General features: G+C 49.3%; 8 protein-coding genes across 8 annotated transcripts; 5 read left to right on the top strand and 3 right to left on the bottom strand.

Moving 5' to 3' along the window:
* Positions 1-181: 181 nt before the first annotated feature.
* Positions 182-1,397, bottom strand: PEX2_086670 (WD-repeat containing protein SWD2; the record flags this gene model as incomplete). Its single annotated transcript, XM_016745937.1, has 3 exons — positions 182-960; positions 1,011-1,236; positions 1,293-1,397. 3 exons carry the CDS (start codon positions 1,395-1,397, stop codon positions 182-184), a joined length of 1,110 nt encoding a protein of 369 aa, XP_016601542.1.
* Positions 1,398-1,939: 542 nt separating this feature from the next.
* PEX2_086680 (putative mitochondrial oxaloacetate transporter (Oac)) lies at positions 1,940-3,170 on the top strand (the record flags this gene model as incomplete). Its single annotated transcript, XM_016745938.1, has 6 exons — positions 1,940-1,956; positions 2,021-2,095; positions 2,157-2,286; positions 2,350-2,821; positions 2,876-3,021; positions 3,078-3,170. The coding sequence occupies 6 exons, from the start codon at positions 1,940-1,942 to the stop codon at positions 3,168-3,170; spliced, it is 933 nt and encodes a 310-aa protein (XP_016601543.1).
* A 1,633-nt stretch (positions 3,171-4,803) lies between these two features.
* On the top strand, positions 4,804-6,255 carry PEX2_086690 (ribonucleotide-diphosphate reductase subunit RNR2; the record flags this gene model as incomplete). Its single annotated transcript, XM_016745939.1, has 4 exons — positions 4,804-4,833; positions 4,921-5,160; positions 5,262-5,595; positions 5,651-6,255. 4 exons carry the CDS (start codon positions 4,804-4,806, stop codon positions 6,253-6,255), a joined length of 1,209 nt encoding a protein of 402 aa, XP_016601544.1.
* A 499-nt stretch (positions 6,256-6,754) lies between these two features.
* On the bottom strand, positions 6,755-7,403 carry PEX2_086700 (SRP9/SRP21 family protein; the record flags this gene model as incomplete). Its single annotated transcript, XM_016745940.1, has 2 exons — positions 6,755-7,183; positions 7,332-7,403. The coding sequence occupies 2 exons, from the start codon at positions 7,401-7,403 to the stop codon at positions 6,755-6,757; spliced, it is 501 nt and encodes a 166-aa protein (XP_016601545.1).
* Positions 7,404-8,291: 888 nt separating this feature from the next.
* On the top strand, positions 8,292-8,477 carry PEX2_086710 (uncharacterized protein; the record flags this gene model as incomplete). Its single annotated transcript, XM_016745941.1, has 1 exon — positions 8,292-8,477. The coding sequence occupies one exon, from the start codon at positions 8,292-8,294 to the stop codon at positions 8,475-8,477; it is 186 nt and encodes a 61-aa protein (XP_016601546.1).
* A 2,368-nt stretch (positions 8,478-10,845) lies between these two features.
* Positions 10,846-11,214, top strand: PEX2_086720 (EthD domain-containing protein; the record flags this gene model as incomplete). The annotated part of the gene is made up of 1 exon (XM_016745942.1): positions 10,846-11,214. The coding sequence occupies one exon, from the start codon at positions 10,846-10,848 to the stop codon at positions 11,212-11,214; it is 369 nt and encodes a 122-aa protein (XP_016601547.1).
* A 466-nt stretch (positions 11,215-11,680) lies between these two features.
* Positions 11,681-15,986, bottom strand: PEX2_086730 (Oxo-4-hydroxy-4-carboxy-5-ureidoimidazoline decarboxylase; the record flags this gene model as incomplete). Its single annotated transcript, XM_016745943.1, has 7 exons — positions 11,681-13,468; positions 13,528-14,086; positions 14,286-14,449; positions 14,585-14,675; positions 14,940-15,016; positions 15,438-15,537; positions 15,592-15,986. 7 exons carry the CDS (start codon positions 15,984-15,986, stop codon positions 11,681-11,683), a joined length of 3,174 nt encoding a protein of 1,057 aa, XP_016601548.1.
* Positions 15,987-16,691: 705 nt separating this feature from the next.
* PEX2_086740 (uncharacterized protein) lies at positions 16,692-20,563 on the top strand (the record flags this gene model as incomplete). The annotated part of the gene is made up of 4 exons (XM_016745944.1): positions 16,692-16,763; positions 16,889-17,051; positions 17,101-20,469; positions 20,529-20,563. The coding sequence occupies 4 exons, from the start codon at positions 16,692-16,694 to the stop codon at positions 20,561-20,563; spliced, it is 3,639 nt and encodes a 1,212-aa protein (XP_016601549.1).
* Between the last annotated feature and the right edge of the window lie 197 nt (positions 20,564-20,760).

The following is a 20,760-nucleotide window of genomic DNA, read 5'->3' on the forward strand; positions in this document are numbered from 1 at the left end:
AGGTTCATCTGCTAGACCGGAGAGAATAGAAAGCACTTTTCTTGACCTTGACAATTTGTGAACACGGTCCCATTGTTCCGCGGGGCATCTAGTCGTCCAGTGTATCTTTAGACAATGATTGGTTGAAAGTTTGAGAGCGAATCGGAGATCTGGTTTTTTCCATCGCACCATCAGATTTGATTTACTTCTCCGAAGATTTGCCGTGGTCGTCGGGGACATAGAAAATAATTTCCTTGTCGGCACTGGCGATCATATTGTAACGCGGGTTGTATTCCACCATGGCCGCGCAGCTTGGAGCAGGCAACCTGGCCGAGGGCTGCAGTGTGATCTCTCCCCCGCCGATCTGTCCCAAGTCCCACACAAGCATACCGGGCTGATCACCATTGCCTCCAATAACATAACGACCATCGGGACTAAAACAAGCGTCACCTTGTCCGAGAGGCTTGCCGGTCGTGGACACTGGTGCAGCACGACCAGACGCTCCACTCTTGCCAGCCAGGAAGGCCTTGAGTGTACCATCAAAGGCATCTAGAACATAGTGGCCATGGTAGTCTGTTCCAACCATCAAATATTTTCCATCGTTGGAGAACTCCAATCGAGTCCATGCTCGTCCTCGCGTCGACGGCGTGAATCTCTCCTCGTATGGCGCGAGATCGAATGTAGAGAAGGGCGACTTGTCAAAGTTGCGGAAGTCGTAAAGAAGCACTGCAGCGGTGGATTGAGAGGCGATTGCAATGACTGAACCCGAAGGATCAAAGGCAGCAAGGTATGGTGTCGCAAGGTTGAGCTTTCCCTGCGGATTCCTCGAATTCAGATCCCACAATGTCACAGTGTCATCCTTGGAGCAGGACATGAAGGCGTCGCTCGCAGGGGATTGAGCCAAGCAAGTCACTTGGTCATTATTACCGGTGAAATATCTTATGTATCCCTCATTGTGAAGATCCAGTAACCGCAAATTATCTGTAAATGGTGAGCTAGGTAGCCGAGAGCAAGGCGATTCAGTCACGTACTATCAATCTTGGTACTAGCATGAAGGACCTGACGAGAGTGATGCGTAAATCTCGCGAGATGGACACCGTATTTCTTGCTAGCAACAGATTTGTTGAATTTGCCCTCTTTCACGTCATAAACATGCATACTGTCATCGTTACCAGCGCCGATCAGAACGTCGCCCTGGTCGTCAAAGTCCAAAGAGGTCACGTATTTAGAAGGGTCTTTTTTACAAGGGTGGAACCCCTATAGAACAAGCTAATCAGAATGGCTCCATAACTTCAACGTCCGGTTGAACCTACCTTGGATGGGCGGAAGGTGTCAATAATATCCGTGATTTTCTGCGACTTGAGCGGAGCTTGGGCGGCGGGCGGACCCTGCTGCGGTGTTGATTGGCCTTCGGTCATGGCGATGTGGTTGAACGGTGAAGTTAGAGGTTACTGGGAATATATTATAGTGAAGAATTCCGAATTGCAAATATAAAAAAATTGAAGGGAATGTGAGAAAGAGGAAAGAGCTACTCAGGACATAGAAACGACAAGCTCCGTGGTGAAGCTCCGCGACTGGGCTTTTTTGCGCGCCTCACCGCCTCGGCTGACGTAAAAACTCCGGGGTCCGACGCCGGAGGCCCCAGGGTCAATTGACCAATGAGCGTTTAGCCGAGTTCCAGTTCGCCGCATGTAAGCTTTTATGTCCACGGTTATCTCAGGGCGCGTATTGACTCAACTTCTTCAATATCTGACCTTAGGTGAAAATATTGTGCATTCATTCATATTTCTCACCCATACTTCAATTTTCACCAGGCCATACCGCCTCAATAACTTGCACATATCTTGCGGAACCTCCACTACTGGCCGCATTCATTTCATCCTGCGGGTCCGATCTTCCTCCGCTAACCGACCAACCTGAACATATCATCACACGATCAAAAGATCAAATATAAGGCGCTATGTCTACTACTGGAGGGTATGCTAATTCTATGCACGGGAAGTGTACAAAGCCTCCGCTAACAGCAATTGTGGTGGAACAGCGCGTTCATTGCAGGTGGCATTGCAGCATGTGGTGCAGTCACTGTCACCCATAGTTTCGAGACGGTCAAGATCCGGTTGGTTTCCTAATACTCCAGATTTGCTGCCGTAATACTGACGGTTATGACTGGCTACAAGGCTTCAACTGCAGGGTGAATTGCAGACCAAAAATCAAGCAGTGAAGATGTACAAGGGCCCGTTGCACGGCATCAAAGTCATTCTGCAGAATGAAGGACCTCGGGGTCTATTCCGGGGTATTGGATCTGCTGTATGTGATGTCTTCTCAAAATTGCATATAAAGCTGCACCAAGCTAATCTCTGGGCCATGTAGTATATCTACCAGGTCTTGCTTAACGGCTGCCGTCTCGGCTTCTACGAACCGATCCGCTCAAACCTCACATCTGCTATATACAGTGACCCCAAGGTCCAATCCCTCGGTGCCAATATTGTTGCAGGAGCTGCTTCAGGTGTCATTGGTGCCGCAGCAGGGTCACCTTTCTTCCTTGTGAAGACCCGTCTTCAGTCCTACTCACCGTTCCTCCCCGTTGGCACCCAGCACAACTATAAGAACTCTTTTGATGGCCTTAGCAAGATCTACAAGGGCGAGGGCATCAAGGGTATCTACCGTGGTGTCGGTGCTGCTATGATTCGCACCAGTTTTGGTAGTGCCGTTCAGCTCCCCACATACTTCTTTGCCAAGCGCCGTCTGACCCGCCACCTGGGTATGGAGGAGGGTCCTGCTTTGCATCTGGCCAGTAGCGCAGCTTCTGGCTTCGTTGTTTGCTGCTTCATGCACCCCCCTGGTATGTCATCTCGAACATGTGGCATATTTTCTTCGCTGACTTTCTTCTCTCCAGACACCATCATGGCTCGTATGTACAACCAGACGGGTAATCTGTACGGTGGTGTATTTGATTGCTTGCTCAAGACTATCCGCACTGAGGGTCCCCTTGCCATTTACAAGGGCTTCTTCGCCCATCTCGCCCGCATCCTTCCCCACACCGTAAGTGACAGGAGTCCAGCCTTACTTTGTCATTCATGAACTAACCCCGCCTTTAGATCTTGACTCTGAGTCTGGCCGAGCAGACTAACAAGCTGATGCGCCGTGTCGAGGACCGGATCCTGCCCGACTCCTTCCGGGAGGGAATCTAAGCAACATATGGATATATTTTGAAGGGATCTTGCTTCTTGTGAGATCCATTACCAGTATCTGCATTTCCTGGCTGGGGTTTCTTTTTGAATGTTCTGTGCCGCACAATTGCTTCTGACTGGGCATATATATGGCGTTTGGTAGAGTAACCTGTTGGTCTCAAAATTCGAGAGTCTGTACATATTGATATTCACATATAAGCCTTGGAAATATTTTTGATATGTGCGTTGGCATTATTTGATTCCCCTCACAGTCGGTTTCCCCGGCACAAATCGCGAAACACGAGAACGCGCTAGCACGTGGTAATGCAAGGCACTCCCCTTCTACTCCCACTATGTAGTCCATTACAGCCCAAGGTATGTGGGGTTGCCGGTGCACCAAGAGCTCAAACCTAGCAGGTGGAGGTATCGCGATGGGCACTTGCAAGGGATTACTCGCCACATTGCATTTAACCCTTGGGAAAAGTTTCAATACGGAATACACCGTATAAAATATACGAACTTGGTCCTCGTACTCCCTACTCCATACGGAATAGATATATCCATATATCCCAGTGCAACTTGACTAAGTAAAATGATCAAACAAAGACCCCTAACCTTAACATACTGCATGGCTGCCTGGACGTGACGCAGCTAAGACGATCGACGCTTTCTTTTTCCTCGCGGGTCCACTTCGATAAACTTCCCAATGGGGTAAAGGGTGAAAAGATCCCTCATTCCTGGGACTTGACAGGAGCTGCCACATGTTGATTGCCTTGTTTGAAATAAATACTATGGGCTATGTATAATGTTGAGAGTGGAGGATGAGAACAAGCCCTAGAACATTCATGGATGTTAACAGAGGTACGGAGCACAGCAAATGGAACGCGTGTGTGGGGAGCTGAGCACACCCTTACGCCATGGAAAATGAGCTATAAATTGGCGAATGAGGTGCTAATGCCTAAATCTAGACCCAATAACAAAACCTATTAGATCCGTAAATCCGGATTGTTTTCCTACAACATAGTCGCGTCGCGCGTTTTTGTGGATTCTCTGGCTTATCTGATCATGATCAATAGTGGGGACTGAAAAAAAATTGGACACGCGTGGGAGCTGTTGATGTCTTAGGTTGTAGGCTTCTGGAGGTAGTGGCGTGGCAATTGCTATATTGCAAATTAGATATTCACTATTATCAGAATAAAGTGTCAAAAGAATGCTTTCGAGAAGTAGTGATATACAGATGTATTGAGTAGATAAGATCGGAATCTACAAAATCTACATACAAAGTACTCCGTACTCCGTACAAAATCCATATTAACATGCACAAGAATGGAGCTGGAATGGAGCACGGCCAAGGACTATCCTTTCGGATGTTGCTGGGATCCAAGTGGCATGAGAAAAGTATCGCCCAAATAGGAAAGAAGGGCTGGGAAAATGACCCATGGACGCGCCGTACGTTACCTAAGCGGTGCGCGCAGTCACGTGCGACGTGACTTAGCACGTCGCGCTAAAGAGAAATCGGCAGTACTTAATCGAGTTTCTCTTCCCTCGTTCAACTCCAAAATTCCCATCCCACTTTCAAAGCTCCTGTCTCATTCTTACTTGCTGTCTTTGTGAATTGTTCTTGTCGTATAACATTCCTCACATACTTGTTCCAATGGCCGCTCAAGTCACTCCCTCCAAGCAGGTACGTGATGTCACGCTTCTCGCCTCTTGCCTCTTCGCGTCAGACGCGTCGTGAAGTTCCTTTAAGCTAATATTTGTTCTTCCTTAGGCTGCTTCCTCCCTCGAGAACCTCAAGATGAGCGATTCACCCATTAAGAAGCTCGACTTCCAGTCGGCTGGCAAGGAGAACGCGCCCGCGTCTCTCAAGGCCGTCGACGCCCCCATTGAGAAGCCCACCGAGAAGGCTCTCGCGTCCAAGCCTCTCTCCATCAAGGAGATGGAAGCCTCAGAGCCCCTCCTCCAAGAGAACCCCCACCGTTTCGTCATGTTCCCTATCAAGTACCACGAGGTAAGTCACGTCGCCAACGCGTTGCACGCGTAAAGTGGATATCGTCAAGAATATTCTGCCACCATGAACATTGAAGCTAATCAGACCTCTCATTTCAACAGATCTGGCAAATGTACAAGAAGGCCGAGGCCTCCTTCTGGACCGCTGAGGAGATTGATCTCTCCAAGGATCTTCACGACTGGCACAACCGCCTGAACGACGATGAGCGTTACTTCATTTCCCACGTCCTGGCCTTCTTCGCCGCCTCCGACGGTATTGTCAACGAGAACCTTGTCGAGCGTTTCAGTGGAGAGGTCCAGATTCCCGAGGCCCGTTGCTTCTACGGCTTCCAGATCATGATGGAGAACATCCACTCCGAGACCTACTCCCTGCTCATCGACACTTATATTAAGGAGCCCAAGCAGCGCACCTACCTCTTCGATGCCATTGACACCAGTAAGTTGTTCTCCCATTGATTTTATATCGTTCGATTGTCTAATTGGATATTTAGTTCCCTGCATTGCCAAGAAGGCCAACTGGGCCCTCCGCTGGATCAACGACCGCGAGTCAACTTTCGCTTCGCGTCTGGTTGCCTTCGCCGCTGTCGAGGGTATCTTCTTCTCTGGCTCATTCGCCTCCATCTTCTGGCTTAAGAAGCGTGGCCTGATGCCTGGCCTGACTTTCTCCAACGAGCTGATCTCTCGTGACGAGGGTCTCCACACTGACTTCGCCTGTCTGCTGTTCTCCCACATGAACCACCGCCCCGATCCTAAGGTGGTTCAGGACATCATTGTTGAGGCCGTCGGCATTGAGCAGGAGTTCCTTACTGACGCTCTTCCCTGCGGTCTGCTTGGCATGAACTCCAAGCTCATGTGCGAGTACATCGAGTTCGTCGCTGACCGCCTGCTGGTGGCTCTCGGCAACAAGAAGTACTACAACGCTACCAACCCCTTCGACTTCATGGAGTCCATCTCCCTGGCTGGCAAGACCAACTTCTTCGAGAAGCGTGTCGGTGACTACCAGAAGGCTGGTGTCATGGCCAGCACCAAGCAGGAGGTCAACGCAGAGGGCGAGAAGGTCGTAAGCGACGGTCTCAACTTCGATGAGGACTTCTAGACGACGTCCTTCTCCTTTCCCTCTTGTGTTGTTTTATACCCTCTCCCCTTTCACGTGATATTATGCTTTTCTTATTCTGTTTTTTATTGATTCACGCAATTTCCGTTTAAATGCTCGCATGGGAATGGCGTTTTTGTCTTGTTTTCTTCTTTCCTGGTCTGTCCTGGACTATTGTCCATGGATGAATGGTGGATTCTCTGTATTTAGATCTCCGAATCACTTCTCCATCGTGTCTGAATATTTTTGTTTGTAAATTTAGTAGATAACGCCAATGGCCCTTTTGAATACACGTTATCAATTGTCCAGTTTCATCCCTACTTCAGACTCATGAAACTCCATTTGATCCACAAGACCGTCCGTAGATTTGCATAGCAGGTATCTCATTACCGATATCAAAAGACCTCACTCCGACATCTATGAATGCATCATAAAAAGTAACAAGCGAAAAGAAGCATGAAACAAAGCCAATGAATCCCATTCAAAAAAGAGCCCAGTTAATTTACCGCTTCCCCTTCCCACCCTTCTTCTTTCCCTTCGCACTCTGTCCCTGCGCCTTACCAGCGACCGGCGCAGCCTCCTCAACAGGAGCAGGAGCAGGAGCATCAACCATCTCCACATCCGCGCCAGCGGCAGGAACCGCAGCCGATAACCCCAAACCCGCTACATCAGCACCGGCAGCCAGCTTGCCCAGACTCGTAATCAGACGCCCGACTTCCTGCGCCTTGTTTGTGCGGTAGTGCAGACAGATTCCGGTTGTTGGGTTGAATGTTTTCAGCGTGAGGGTTGCGATTGCGGTGGTTGGTTGTGCGGGTGTGGTGGATGAAGCATCGGCGCCTTTGGCGGCGTCTCTTCGGACTTTCGATTTATGGGCTCGGATTAGGTTTCCTCGTCGGTTTGTGGGGAAGTTGTATTTTGTTACTATCCGGGTCTGGGGAGGTTTGATTGTTAGTTCGGTGGGTTTGGGATTGCTTTGGGGTTTGGGGTTTGCGGTGGGTGTTCATTGTTGCCCGCGGGGGGACGCGGTGTGGAAGATTGGATGGCGGATTGGGATGGAGATGGGAGGTTCGGGCGCTTACGGTGTCTGGGTACGCTTGTAATAACTGCGCTGACTGTTCCAGGTAGGCCTGGGAGGTGGGTAGGTAAGGCATTTTGGAGTTGTGGTGAGCGTCTGTCGAGCTCGTGGTTTTAGGTCGAGAGGTGTGGTGGGATGCGCAGGTTGGTGGGTGTCTCTTTCGGTGTTGCGGGGAATGCGCAGAATGCAAAGTCGCGGATCAAATGGAAATATCCGCTGAGATTCAAGGCTCAAGAGAGGAATTGGTGGGAGACTTGGTGGATGGAGAGAGAGTGTGGAGGTGTTATCAGTGTGCTGGCGGCTTTTTCCATGTCTTGGCATCAATAGCGTTCACTCCGCAATTTATACATGTAGACTTCGCGATGGCCGTCACTAGGTGGAACTCTGCCAAATCAGGAGTACTTTAACTACCAGTCCTTCATTCTTTTGTGCTAACATCATTACTTAAGGCTTAATTTAATACGATCATTAGCCTTAAACGAGAGCGAGGGCTAAGTCTCTGCCATCAACCACATCTACTCCATTAACTCAATCTGTACATACTACACAAAGAAAACTAGAATCGGAATTTTCCTACCAGCTATATGATGTGTTTATGGTGGATATCTAAGGTACATACATAATGTACGCCAGAAGGATCGAAATTCATCCCTCATAAGGTTCATAAAGCCGCAACAATTTCGAGTACTCATGACTCACACCTTGCTAGAGGTTAAAAGTTGTGATGTGTAGAAAGCTTGAGTTTTTTTCTAAAGCTGCTTATCGAAATGTTACTATACTTCATCAACTGTAGCAATATTATCTATCAATGAACACGGTCAACAAAACGCCATGGATCGTGTCAGCGAATACCAACATACTTAAACCCCCCGCTCTGCCCAACTAGGCAACTTTGCAAAGCTACCCCTTGATTTACGCTTCCTAATGTGGGAATACCTCTTCTATGGCATACATACTGCCCCCAATGTCTTATCCATTCTACGTTGTAACGGCTACCTCTCAAAGAGATATCAGACACCTATACAACGGAATGAGGCATGAGACTCGAATCCCAGGGGCCCACAACAGCACAATGTGGCTATATGTCCGTTTGGTTTCCAACAGAATGCCCGCCAAATGGTGGGGACTATATAACATCGAGGCCGTCTGAAAACATCTTCACAGCTTTCCTCATTAAAGGATCGATGGGAAAGAGATTTTCGTCAATATTATACTATCCTCCCATGGAGACTTCATTCGCATTATGCGACTAGAACGGAAAGCTGACCAACTCGTCGATATATTGAAGGCTGCACCTTTTACTCCTACAGTGCGTGTGAGTCTACTGGAAGAAAAACCAGTGAAGGAAATCAACTACACTAACGAGTCACCCACATGGAGTGACTTGTAAATGCTAGTCTTGAGAGATATAATTCCCCATCTTTCTTTACTGAATTCACACTGTTGAAAGTATAACAAGGTGTGATTTGCATGCTATATGTAACTAGAAATAAAGGAAGGAATATTTAACGATGTAGGTATACAATTAGAACAGTAAAAGGGGTTTAATGGCTATTATAATATAGTATACAGTATCGCACAATGGCAGATCATGTGCTTAGAGGCGATCGAGAGAATCATTTGCTAACTCTTTCTTACTCTCCGCCTCCCCCTTCCATGCCGGATGCCACCATGTCTGTCCAATTAAACAATCATCAGTCGATCATTGACTATTGCCGTTCTTGTACAGATGATCAACTTATTGGGGGCTCTAAGCATGGCAACCAGGTCGTTAAGCTACCAGGTTATGACTTGGCGGTCAAGTTCGGCCATCAAGTCTCCTCCTACGAAGCAAAGAATCAACAAAAAGCATACAGCATGATTGATCCGGATATCGTTATAGTCCCTTGGGTTCATAATTTCTTTATAGACGATGAGGGTTGGGGCTACCTGATATCGGATTTTATCCCGGGCAAAACCATCGATCCTCTTTCGGACTCTCATATTCAAAGGCTCGCCAGCATTCTTGAGCATTTTCGGTCTATTACCGCCGATAGCGCTGGTAGCCTATGCGGTGGCCCGTCGACTGGCCTACTTTGGCCAGATACAAATGATCTAACAATCAGTAACGTCCAACAAGTGGAGAAGTGGTTTAATAGCCGGCTTTTTCCCAAAGATGGCAAGGTTCAATTTGATCCTAGCCCATTGGTACTCTGCCATTTAGATATAGCCCCCCAGAACATTGTCTGGTTGGACGATGACCGTATCTGTTTACTAGACTGGGAATCAGCAGGGTTTTACCCAAGACTGTTGGAATTTGCCAGTCTATTCTTCCAAGAATATCAATTTAGCCAGGCACTTATGACTGCTGTCGGTTTTGGCTCTGAGCGTGATAAGGAAGAACAGCAGAGGATCTGCCAGGCATTGTACAACAATGAAAGGTACTCCTTGTAAGTCAGAGCTAGCGATATTTGCCTCTGTCGACAATACTGATCCGAAAATAGTCGTTCGCAGGACAATCTCGAAGGGTCTTCACATCATCAACCATACGATTGTATATTTCCCCTTCCACTACTTCCGGAACCGCAAAGACTTCCGGGTTCATAAAGGGGCAATGGTACTAGTGAATCATGGGGACGAGTGAGATGAGAAGATAAGTGTTAGGGTAGAATCAATGTTGGTATAATCTATGCCGGATGGAGAGACTAGTGAACGGCAGAAACTCTTAGGCCTCGAGGCATATTGTGATAAATAGTTCTACGCATCAAATGGTTCACTTTGTTAAACGCCATAATTATCATGGATAGTGAGGGGAATGGACCCCATGTTTCTGAGCCTAGCATAGTGACAGACTTATTGTTAGTGGTTTTAAATTGAGGCCTACGCCGTTGGCTGCGAAACGGCTGCTTTTCGCCCGCAAAACAACAGACCCTGGCTAAGATGATAGCCTGTCGATGCTATCATTCGCTATGATATTCCCTAAGCTCAAGAAACACCCCTTAGGTGATGGTGTCTAGCAAAGGGAACGTCGAATGATGCTTATTTTAATTCCCTTATGAATAATATGACTCATGGTATACTATGGTAGTACCCCGGGAGCCGATCGCTTCCAATATGATTGACTTCTTTCACGGGATCACCTAAATTAGTATACTTGCTCAATAATTCGTAAAAGCAGTGCTAGAAACAGATATTAAACAAATATCAGTATCCACGAGGGTGATGTATTGATCGCCTACGTTCATCATTGCCTTTTATGGGAGTCAGCTGCACACGGCCCCCTAAAAAGCATATACTACATCTCAGCTTACCTAGAAGTTCTTAGAAGATATAGGAAGTCACTGGAAAGAACTATGAGCATAGAATTTACAGGAAATTTCTGGAGACAAAAAGAATCTTCTCAGATCTTCCAAATAGAAAAGCGTTGTGTATATAACCACCTCCGTTTCCGGTGATGGAAGCCTTGTCTACCAGACTTCCAACTATCATCATTCCCCCCTCTCACAACCACAATCACAAGTACACTCACTACCATCACCATGGTATACCGCGTCATGGTCTTCGCACCACGCAAGACCAGCATAACCCACGAGGAATTCAAAACCCGCTACGAGCAGCACATGCGCATGATAGCGGATATCTGCGGTGACGCAGCGCCGCTCTCCCACACACGATCGTATCTGAAACACGACGCGGAATCCAACCCGATGGTTCTGGCGGGAAGCGTCGAGGAGACGTACGATGCCGTTGTGACCATGTCATTTGAGGATGAGGCTGCGTTTGGCAGGTTCTGTCAGGTGTTGGGTACGCCGGAGGCTAAGGCGATGATTGAGGCTGATGAGGCGGGATTTTGGGATCGGGGGAGGATGAAGGTTATGGTTGTTGAGGATGTGAGGGGGTTGGAGTAGGGTCATCTTCTCTAGGTGGGTTAATGGATGGATGAAGACTCTAGATTGTTATTCGGAATCACTATGTCTATAGTAATCTATCTGCTTTTGAGGCATGGGAATACGATGTGGGAGAGTGCGAGTGAAGAAAGCATGCTTAGAAGCAAGAAACATAGTATACTTGGACAACTAACTACACAATGTGCCTGGTCTCTTTGGGGATATTTCAATGTTCCATATATCATCTCTCATTGCATCCGATACTGTACACGCCTTGCTATCAAGACCTAGCACAATCAATGTACACATTAAAAAAACATATCGACATCATAACTACATGAAACAGAAAAACCAGCACACCCATCCTACCCATTCTCCAATATGTATCCATAATGCCGAAATAAAACGCCAAAGACTATCATACATCCCAGAAATCATAGCTCGTAGATCAAAAATGCATCCGCATACACCATAACCGAAAAAAGACTCAAGAAACAGGCCGATGACACTCCGAACAAATAAGCTTCTGCTTCCCATCTCTCCCCTTAACACTGCGGAAACTCGTCCCACGACAATTATCGCACTTAAGCACATCTTCCTCTGTATCACCCATCGAAGAGGTACAGTCACTGCTCAGCACACTCCCTCCCGAAGTACTCATATTGCGCTCGCCCGACGGAACCCTATTGGGACTAAGCAAGTCAGTCGACTTCCGGGCCTGCATAGCCAGCGCATCGTGCGTGATCTTATTCCAGTACGCGTAGCTGCGGTCGCCCTGTAGCCAAAGCGGGTTATCTTGTGCTTTGTTGATGGCTAGGAGGTCTGCAGATGAGGTGGGTCTCGGGGGAGGTTGGGCTTTGGAGGTTGAGACGTTTGCACGGCCGTTATTGTTTCCATTTGCGCGGCTCACGTCTTCGCTTGTGCGGGTACTGTCAAAGCGGAGCCGGTTTGGTGATGGAGGTGGGGATGTAGTGGAGACGGATAGTGATTCGTGCGGGCCGAGACTTGAAGGTCGGGAGGAGGCTAGTCTGGAAATTGCTGGGCGATGCTGGGGGGATGGGGTGCGGGTTCGGAGGCCGGGGCGGGAGCCTTCGGTGCTGGAGCGGCCGTGGCGGACGACGGAGTTGCGCCACGAGACGATGCGCTCCGAGGGGGTTTTGTGGGACGAGTCCTTTCCTGACGAGGCGATGCTGCGGCGTGCGGAGTTGGAGCGTTTGAGGATCCGGCGTGAGATGGTCGAGTTGGCGTCCCAGTTCTCGTAGCGTCGTTTTTGATACGCGCAGTCTTGTCGGAGGACTTTGATCTTGCCAGAGTAGTCGGCGATCACGATGATTTCTCCGTCTGGATGTTTGGATCGTGCGAGGTATGAGGGTGATTCGTGGGCCATTTTGCTAACGATTGATAGGCGAGGTGTTGATGCAGAGCGCTTATGGAGGTTTTTATTTTCTTTGCCTGGGCTTGTTTTCTTTGAAGGGTCCGTTGGCTCCGGACCTATTAGAGCTACCGGGGGCGGATTGCAGATGTCGTAAATTGGATCTTCTGATAGCGCCAGGACCCGTTTCGTTATAGTTGGTGCCATGATTGCAGCTGTTACCATAGCAGACTGTGTCTCGAATACCTCCACAGCCTGCTTTTCGGAATCTTGTTGCACAGACCCAATTGGCCACACGTATGCCCTGCGATCCTCACTTCCACATATGATGTACTTGCCATCATTGGTGAAGGTAGCTCTAATTTGGCTGCAGGTGTTTTCGTTACCGCGGAATTTAGCCACCAGTGATCGATCATTGAAGTTGTACAACCTGATGCGGGAGTCGTTGCTGGTAACAAGTAACTTGATATCACCCTCGGTATCATCCTTAGCATTGTCCCTGGGTACCGTCATCGTATCAATTCCGGTGATTTTACTACCCTTGGCGTTGCGCCCACGGGCCGATCGCACATGGATCTGGGCTGTTATTTTCAGGCCCTCAGTGTCATAGATGTTTAGTATGCCATTCAAACATCCGGCAATGGAGTATCGGCCATCTGGGGTGAATGCCACTGCCGTAATCATATCAGGTACGGCAGTGACAAAAGCCACACTCTTATCTGGGATACTCCAGAGTCGCAGTTTCGTATCGAGAGATCCAGCAAGGAAAAAGCGGTCGTCACGGGGGTGGAATTGGATCGAAGTCACAAAATCACTGTGCTGGAAACAGCAGAGACATTCCGGTCGAGAGATATGCCATAGTCGCACTGTTTTGTCCATCGAAGAGGAGAGAAGAAAATTGTTCTAGCTCACCGGTCAGCATGACCGTTTCCTATCGTGTTGAATGCTTTGAGTATGCGTACTTTACTCCAGCTCAAATCCAAGATACTTCCCGTGTGTCCCTCATACACCTGAACAGGCTCCGGCTGGAACACAGGCGCCTTCAGACCGGAATGATCTTGTGCGTCGACGGGTGTTGCCTCTTCGTCCCCATTGGCATCCTCACGCTCCTCCGGTGTAGCGATAACAGCCCATACTCGGACCTTCCGGTCCTGGCCAGCGGCGGCGAGATATTTACCATCCTTGGAAAACATGAGTGCCCAGACAGCTTTTCCGGTGTGATCGCCATTCTGTGGCAAGGCCGAGGATGTAGATATCCGTCTATCTGCGGGTTTGGGCGATGGGCCGCTGCCCTCCAGTTCCTGGGCCAGAAACACGCGGTTGAACGTCTTATCCTTTTTGTAATGGGCTCGCACCTTCAAGTATTTGGACGGAGCAGGGTGTCGAGGTATAAATCCAATTGGATGCGAAGTATCAACGGACATGCGGTATGCTTCAGATTCCGAGATCTCATCTTCCGCCTCCGACAGCTGATCTTTCTTCTTGTTTCCAATGATTCGGCTGAGGAAGGAAACACCTTTTCTGTATTCGAGAAGAGCAAACCACGGGTCAGTCGCTGGTAATATAATGTATATTGTTGCGAGAATCTTGGGGGGTGGATCTTCTCAGGTGGACTATGTGGGGGAGGCACAAAGAAACCCCCGGCACACAAGTATCGGCAACACAGACCGTCGGCGTGACTGTGATTGCCAATGCAGGCTGACAAGGTCTAAAAACTCACTTCTTCTCTTTAGGAGGTTTTGAGGAGGTAGGCAATGCATCTCCCCGTGTCGGGCTTGGCTCTGCTTGGCCATACTCGGAGCCCACTGCCTCTGCTTCGTATGACGCTCTTCCCAGTAATTTCAGGGGAATGGACTTTTGGGTATTGGTGCGTTTGATAATGTGCTACAATGACAGAGCACGGCCCTCCTGTCAGCTTGGCTCCTGCATCTCCGTATCTGCATCTCAGATGCGGGTTACAGCACATGATCGGACTGAGGAAAGTAACGATCGATTTGGTGCAGGTCTCTGAGAGCTTACCTGCGATAACGGATCTATGGCACTTGACTCGGTCTTCTCGATGGGGGTATGCGAGGTCGAGTCTCGTAGAGAACTACCAATGACCGAGCGCCTGGAATTCCGAGCATCTTGCAGACTATAAGTCGAGCCCGAGGGTACATCCGATGTTGCCGAGCCTGACAGTCTCGTCAGCATCTTCCGTTGACAGGTTTTTACTTCTTTCTTTTCGGCGCGTGACCGGGACAGCCAAGATCCAGTGGGCACTGGCGCATTGCGGATTTCCAGGCCAGACCAGATTCAAATCTCACACTTCGAGTTTGGAGATTCACAATTCAAGATTCAAGATTCAGAATCAAAAATCCAAAGTCCAACTTACCGGGGAATGTGGAGGTCCCGAGGGGGGTCAAATCGGTTATCGCGGGGGTCGTCGCGACTCGTAGTTGGAGATAATTGCTTCCCTCCGCCATATGTTCAGTCGCATGGGGGGTGGTATCGAGGAGTGATATACAAATGTAAATGTACACTATTCACAAAGGCTTGAATAAAAAAAAGAAAAGAAGAAAAGGTAAAGTAAAGTAAAGCGGCAAAGACCGGATAGCGCTGGATGACATCAAATGGGGGCGATGAGGGTGGAGACTTTGGACCCCTTCAGTGCTTATTTTTCTGTGAGAATGTTCGATGTATAAGTCTATACAAGTATGAATTGTCTAAAATCTAGAATCAAGTATAGAATATAGAATATAAAATATAAAATTATGGAATTATATTAATGCGATTGAAGTTTTCTTGCTCGGTCCTTTGCAATGTCACACATACCCTTCAAAGGTCAGTACATGCACATGTGTATAGCAACTCAACGATAAGAGAACATTACCTGAATGGTCTCTTCAATCTCTTTCTCCGCATTAGCCCGGTCAATCCGCTGACGCATTTCGACCATAATCACGTCGCGACTACGCCCATTGACAAATGTGCTATATATCTCCGGTCAACATGTATAGACCAATGCGCAAGAAACGTCGACCTACACAAATCGCAACCCTGGAAACTTTTCCTCGTATTCCGCGTTTAGTGATCGTAATTTCTCCGCCTGTTCCTCTGCGCCTTCATTCAATTGGGCCTGTTCCTTTTTGCTCAGCTCACTCAGATGTTCTGGATTGGCTGGGGCCCGGCCAAGACGTGGGTGCGATCCCAAAATGCCAAAGAGCACGTCTCGGTCGGTAGGCGAATTCGGTGCTGAAAGTGCAGACATGCGACCCCCTACAGCATCGATGAGGCTGGTGTATGAAGAGAAGGTCTGGTTGGCCAGCACAGGGATCATCAGTCGGTGGAGCTCTGGGGAGGGCTCGAAGAGGGTATCGAGCACCCGAAGCTGGGTCTCTTGGGGTAGGGAAGGGATCGTCGATAGCGGGGGAAGGTCCATGGTGTAGTGTATTGGTATAAGAATATATATGAAGAAGGGAATGTATTGCCATTAAGTATCGAAGTATCAAGTTGATATCTTCCCGCTTTCGGAGGACTCCGAGGCGGAGAACAGCGGGGATTCCAGGTCTTGGAGATGCACTTGGAGTGTAAGGAGTATTATGTATGGAGTTATATTGTAACTACTCTAAATATTGTAACTAATTATCGATTTAACGATTTAATGATTTAACAATTAATTATGTATCTATTTATATTCTATCTAGTGCGTTTCATATGTTTACATTAGTTTAACAACATTCAATTGATTTCCTTGCAATCCCAATGAGCTCATACATTCCAGGACCAAACGACCTCTTATGTATCGAAGAATTCGGGTACTTTAGTACTTTAGTGCTTTTTTTTTTTCTTTTTGACTACTTAAAAGACTCGGACAATTTAAATTAGGATAATCAAAGGTGGAGCCAAAATGAGGACATGTTCCCCCCCTGAGTAAAGAGTTCGCCTAAACCAACTCTGTTTTCATGAAACAGCCAAATCTGCACTTCGGCCTTGATTGGGCACATCGCGATCTTGAGATCCGATCCCAAGTCAACTTTTAGTGTCTTTACCCGCTTTCTGGGGCCACATTTCTCTCCTATTCTCTCTTCTTCACACACATTACCTTCGGCATTGCGCCTCCTCTGGCCTCCATGCGGCTCACGCCATGTCTTTGAATGGGCTCGATACTGCCCCCGTCGTGGAAGCCTACCAAAGTGCCCTGGCAGACGCGGGCGGGTGGTGAGTGACCCCTTTCCCCCGGTGTTTCAACTTGCCCACCGTGCGACAGATACATGATACATGAACACCCGTTACTGACACCCCTATCTACGTTTCAGGTTTCTACTACACTACATTGCAAGAGATGAGGTTGCCCTCCACGAACGAGGCACCGGCGGGGTGCCCGAAATCCGGAATGCCATCGACAGCTACGAGGAATGCTCGCCGCTCTATGGCTTCCTTCAATACCGGCGCAGAAAAGTGATCATCCGCTACATGCCGGAGGGGTTATCCCGGCTCATACTAGGTATGCCCATCACCCACAGTTCCATAGGAATTGGTCTAATATGTCCCAGCCCGAAGCAATGTCCAATTCCAGTCCGTCACCGACAAGTTCACTCCAAACGACACCGTACTTCCTCTGTCCAAAGCCTCCGATCTCACCGAAAGCGCCTTGTCCTCCGCCTGTCTCCTCCATACCGCTTCGACCTCAATTACCTCTTCTTCGAGCTCTCTTCGCCGCCGCCGGCTGATGGAAATTACGGAAGATGCCGAGGAAAATGGCACAAAAGATGAAGCTCCGATACCTATCCCACCTCCCCAGTCGGAGGCCCGACGCAGACCAAGGAGCGTCAAGTCGGAAGCTACCCTAGTGCCGTCACCCATTGAACCTCCCGTGGAACCAGAACTACCTCCGACATCGCCAGAAAGCGAAATGGCATCAGTCGATCTCATGCCACCCCCATCCCGGGCGAGCTCCAGAGCCACAATCTCTCGAGGGAGTCCCATTGAACCCCAATCCGCAACAATGTCCCCCAGATCCGTAAAATCAGATCGCTCTCGCTCTAGTTCCAGGTACCGAACCATTTTGGATGAATTCCCTCGTCCTTCGGAAGAGCCCCGGTTGTCCTCCCAATCCAGCCGCCCCTCACTCCGAGATTTGGAACGGGCCGCGGGATACACCCCAAAGGTTAAGCTGGGACCCCGACCGTCCGTGGATAGCAGTGGAAGACCCCGCACAGCAGGTAGTTCTCGAAATGTAGACCAGCGCCCCGTTGCATCCCTACCGACAAATATGCGCTCTTCTTCTGTGCGAAAGCAAAATGGTGATGCACCCCGCCCTCGATCTCAGGGGAGCACTTTCGCGACTAAGCCAACCAGTCGTGTCCCGCCAGTCCCACCTTTGCTAGTCCCACCCCCCTCCATTCCTATTTCGAGACCTCAACTTTCCCCTAGCGCCAAATCTCTTGGTGCTTTGTCGACCTCCTCGGGATTGACCCCTGAGAAAGAACGTTTGATGAAGGCTCTGCAGCAAAGAAGGAAGAATATGGCTAAGCGCGCGGAGGAAACCAAGAAGAAGCAGGTCTCGGAGGAAGGAGAGCTCAAACCGGTGAAGGATATTGCCAAAGATCTGGATGACGATAAAGAGAACCTCATTCAGATTCACTATCCTGATTCTGAAATGTTGCTATCAGAGCCTGAGACAATTCAACAAGACCAACAGGAGCTGCTTTGCGAAAATTCACCTGCGCCTTCTGACGCCGCCCCTGAGCTTGTTCCCGAGTCTATTCTTGAACCTGCCTTCGAGCCTGTTCCTAACTCCACTCTTGAAATTGCCCCCGCGCCTGTTCCTGAGACCATTGGTGAATCTGTTCCTGAGCCTGTCGCCGAGGCAGTTGCTAAGCGTATTCCCGAACTTGCTCCTGAGCCGGTTGACTCAAATCCCGAGGCTGTTCTTGAACCAGTCACTGGAACAATTGTTGAGTCTGCTATGACGCCTGAGTCAGATCAGCCTTCTGAGTCTCTTGAGGTAGAACCAGAACCAATCGCTGATCTACCTCTTAATAACGCTGAGGATGGGTCTTTGCCTACTGGCATAAGTGCCGATAGTCCTATCACAGCCGATGTCGCTGCTACACCTTCAGAGACTGTCAAGGGAGAAACACTACAGACACCCCCTGAGGATGAAACACGCACTGAGCACGAGGACTCCGCAATCCCTGGTCTCGCCCCACCTACCTCTAATCCTGGCGTTCCACTTCAAAATGAGCTTTCGGATGCCCATCAACCTGATTCAGGGGACGTCCCCGAAACACATTTCGAACTTTCCCCGGTTGCATATATGCCAACTGACGAACCTTCTGATGAGCTTATCTCTGCAGAGGTCCATCAGGCGGTTCCCCTCCCATCCTCTGCCTCTATTACCCCTCCAGAAAACACTAGCACAGAAACTCCAGCCGCCCCCGTTTTTGTCTCAATCGAGGCAGACAAGCCGACCCCTGATAATCTAATTTCCGAGAAATCCGAGCCTCTTACCTTGGATCAGAGGCGCAAGGTCCACCTGGAGCCCATTCAAGTGCCTACCTTAGAGTTCTCGGACGACGACAACCTCCTTTCCGATGATTCATTCATGGAGGAATTGACCTCGGCTACTGTCCAGGAGGCCAGACCAGTATCTGTCAAATCTCCCAACGGCGTCGATCACGCCTGGAGAAATTCGCGCGCTGTCTCTAGCCCGTTCATGGGGTCATCGTCGGGTATGCAAGCTCTGGCAGTGGGCCGGTCCATTTCTAGCTCGCACTCTGAAAATGGCTCGCCTACGCCGGTCCTCATGGCCAAGAAGATCAACGTCTCCTCTGGAATTTCCAGTCGTATCAAAGCTCTTGAAAAGTTCTCGAGCCGGGAAGGCACTCCCTTAGGCGCGAGTCCGGCTATAGGGGGACCATCAGCCTCCTCGTCTTTCGAGAACCTTCGCAAACGTGCATCTATCTCGTTGCCTAGTGGGCACCACGAAATCACTGCACCAAGCGCAATGCATTCCGCTCACGTCCCCGAGAGCTTTACCCGTGTGGCGAGCTTGAGTCGGCACACCCGTCAGGTGTCTGTGGATGCTACGCGCCCTACTACCTCTGTTTCCGTAACAGCCCGTATTCTGCGCGATGCGGATACCTCTCCCAAGCCTTCCGAAATTGAGCCCTCGCAGTCCCATGTTGTCAACCTCCAGACTAGTACTTTGACTGTGGAGCATGAGGCAGCCGAGGCAGCCGAGGCGCCACTCCCTCAGGTCTCGCCCATCGAGCCCACCAGCCTTCTCCAGGACCGAAGCATGTCAATGTCATCTACTACATCTAGTCGCCAAACTACGTCTCGCCCCGGTAGCCGTCCCGACAGTCGTCCTGGAAGCCGCCCCGGAAGCCGCCCCTCTCTCCCCTCGCGCTCTAGGACTGACGACAGTGTCCAATCTGCCTCTTCCACCCCCGAAGATAAGAAGATATCTCGCACTTCGCGACTCATGCGCCGCATGTCATCGATCACATCCAACTCTCGCCGCAGCATTATCGGAGCCCTCAGCTCGCCAGTCAAGGAAGAGGAGTATGTTCCCGCCTTCACAAACGGGTCTAGTAAGGCTCCAGGGTCGGTTAGCTCGCGCACTTCAGAGCCCATTGACATCGGCGAGGTGAACGTCCAGTTCCCAGAAACTCTTCTGTGGAAGCGTCGGGTCATGCGCATCGATGAACAGGGATACGTTGTTCTCACGCCTGGCACCAATGATGCCACCACCCGGAACATGACTAAACGCTACCATCTCACCGAGTTCCGCACTCCTTGTCTTCCTGATGAAGACATGCAGGAATTGCCCAACAGCATCCTGCTTGATTTCTTAGATGGAAATACACTCCAGTGTGCTTGTGAATCCAGACAGGGACAAGCCTCTGCTCTTCAGAGTAAGTATCCATGACATTTTTCTTCGAAATTACAAGAATAAATTGCTAATCGTCCACAGCTCTCATCGAGGCTCACAGTGCTCACCAGCAATAATCTTTTCAACAATTGGTCCAAGGACAGGACTCCTCACGCCGATAATCCTGTCTTCCATTTCCATTCTCTTCCGGGCTTGATCGCTCACATTTTCTTTTCATTTCTCAACTACACGCATCTTGCTACACCTCCTTCGACATCTATTTCTTATCTCACTTCTACAATCCTCTCTGTATCTCTATATCTTTTCTCTCTCT

The sequence above is a fragment of the Penicillium expansum genome (genome assembly GCF_000769745.1).
Source record: "Penicillium expansum strain MD-8 chromosome Unknown contig294, whole genome shotgun sequence".
Lineage (NCBI taxonomy): Eukaryota > Fungi > Ascomycota > Eurotiomycetes > Eurotiales > Aspergillaceae > Penicillium > Penicillium expansum.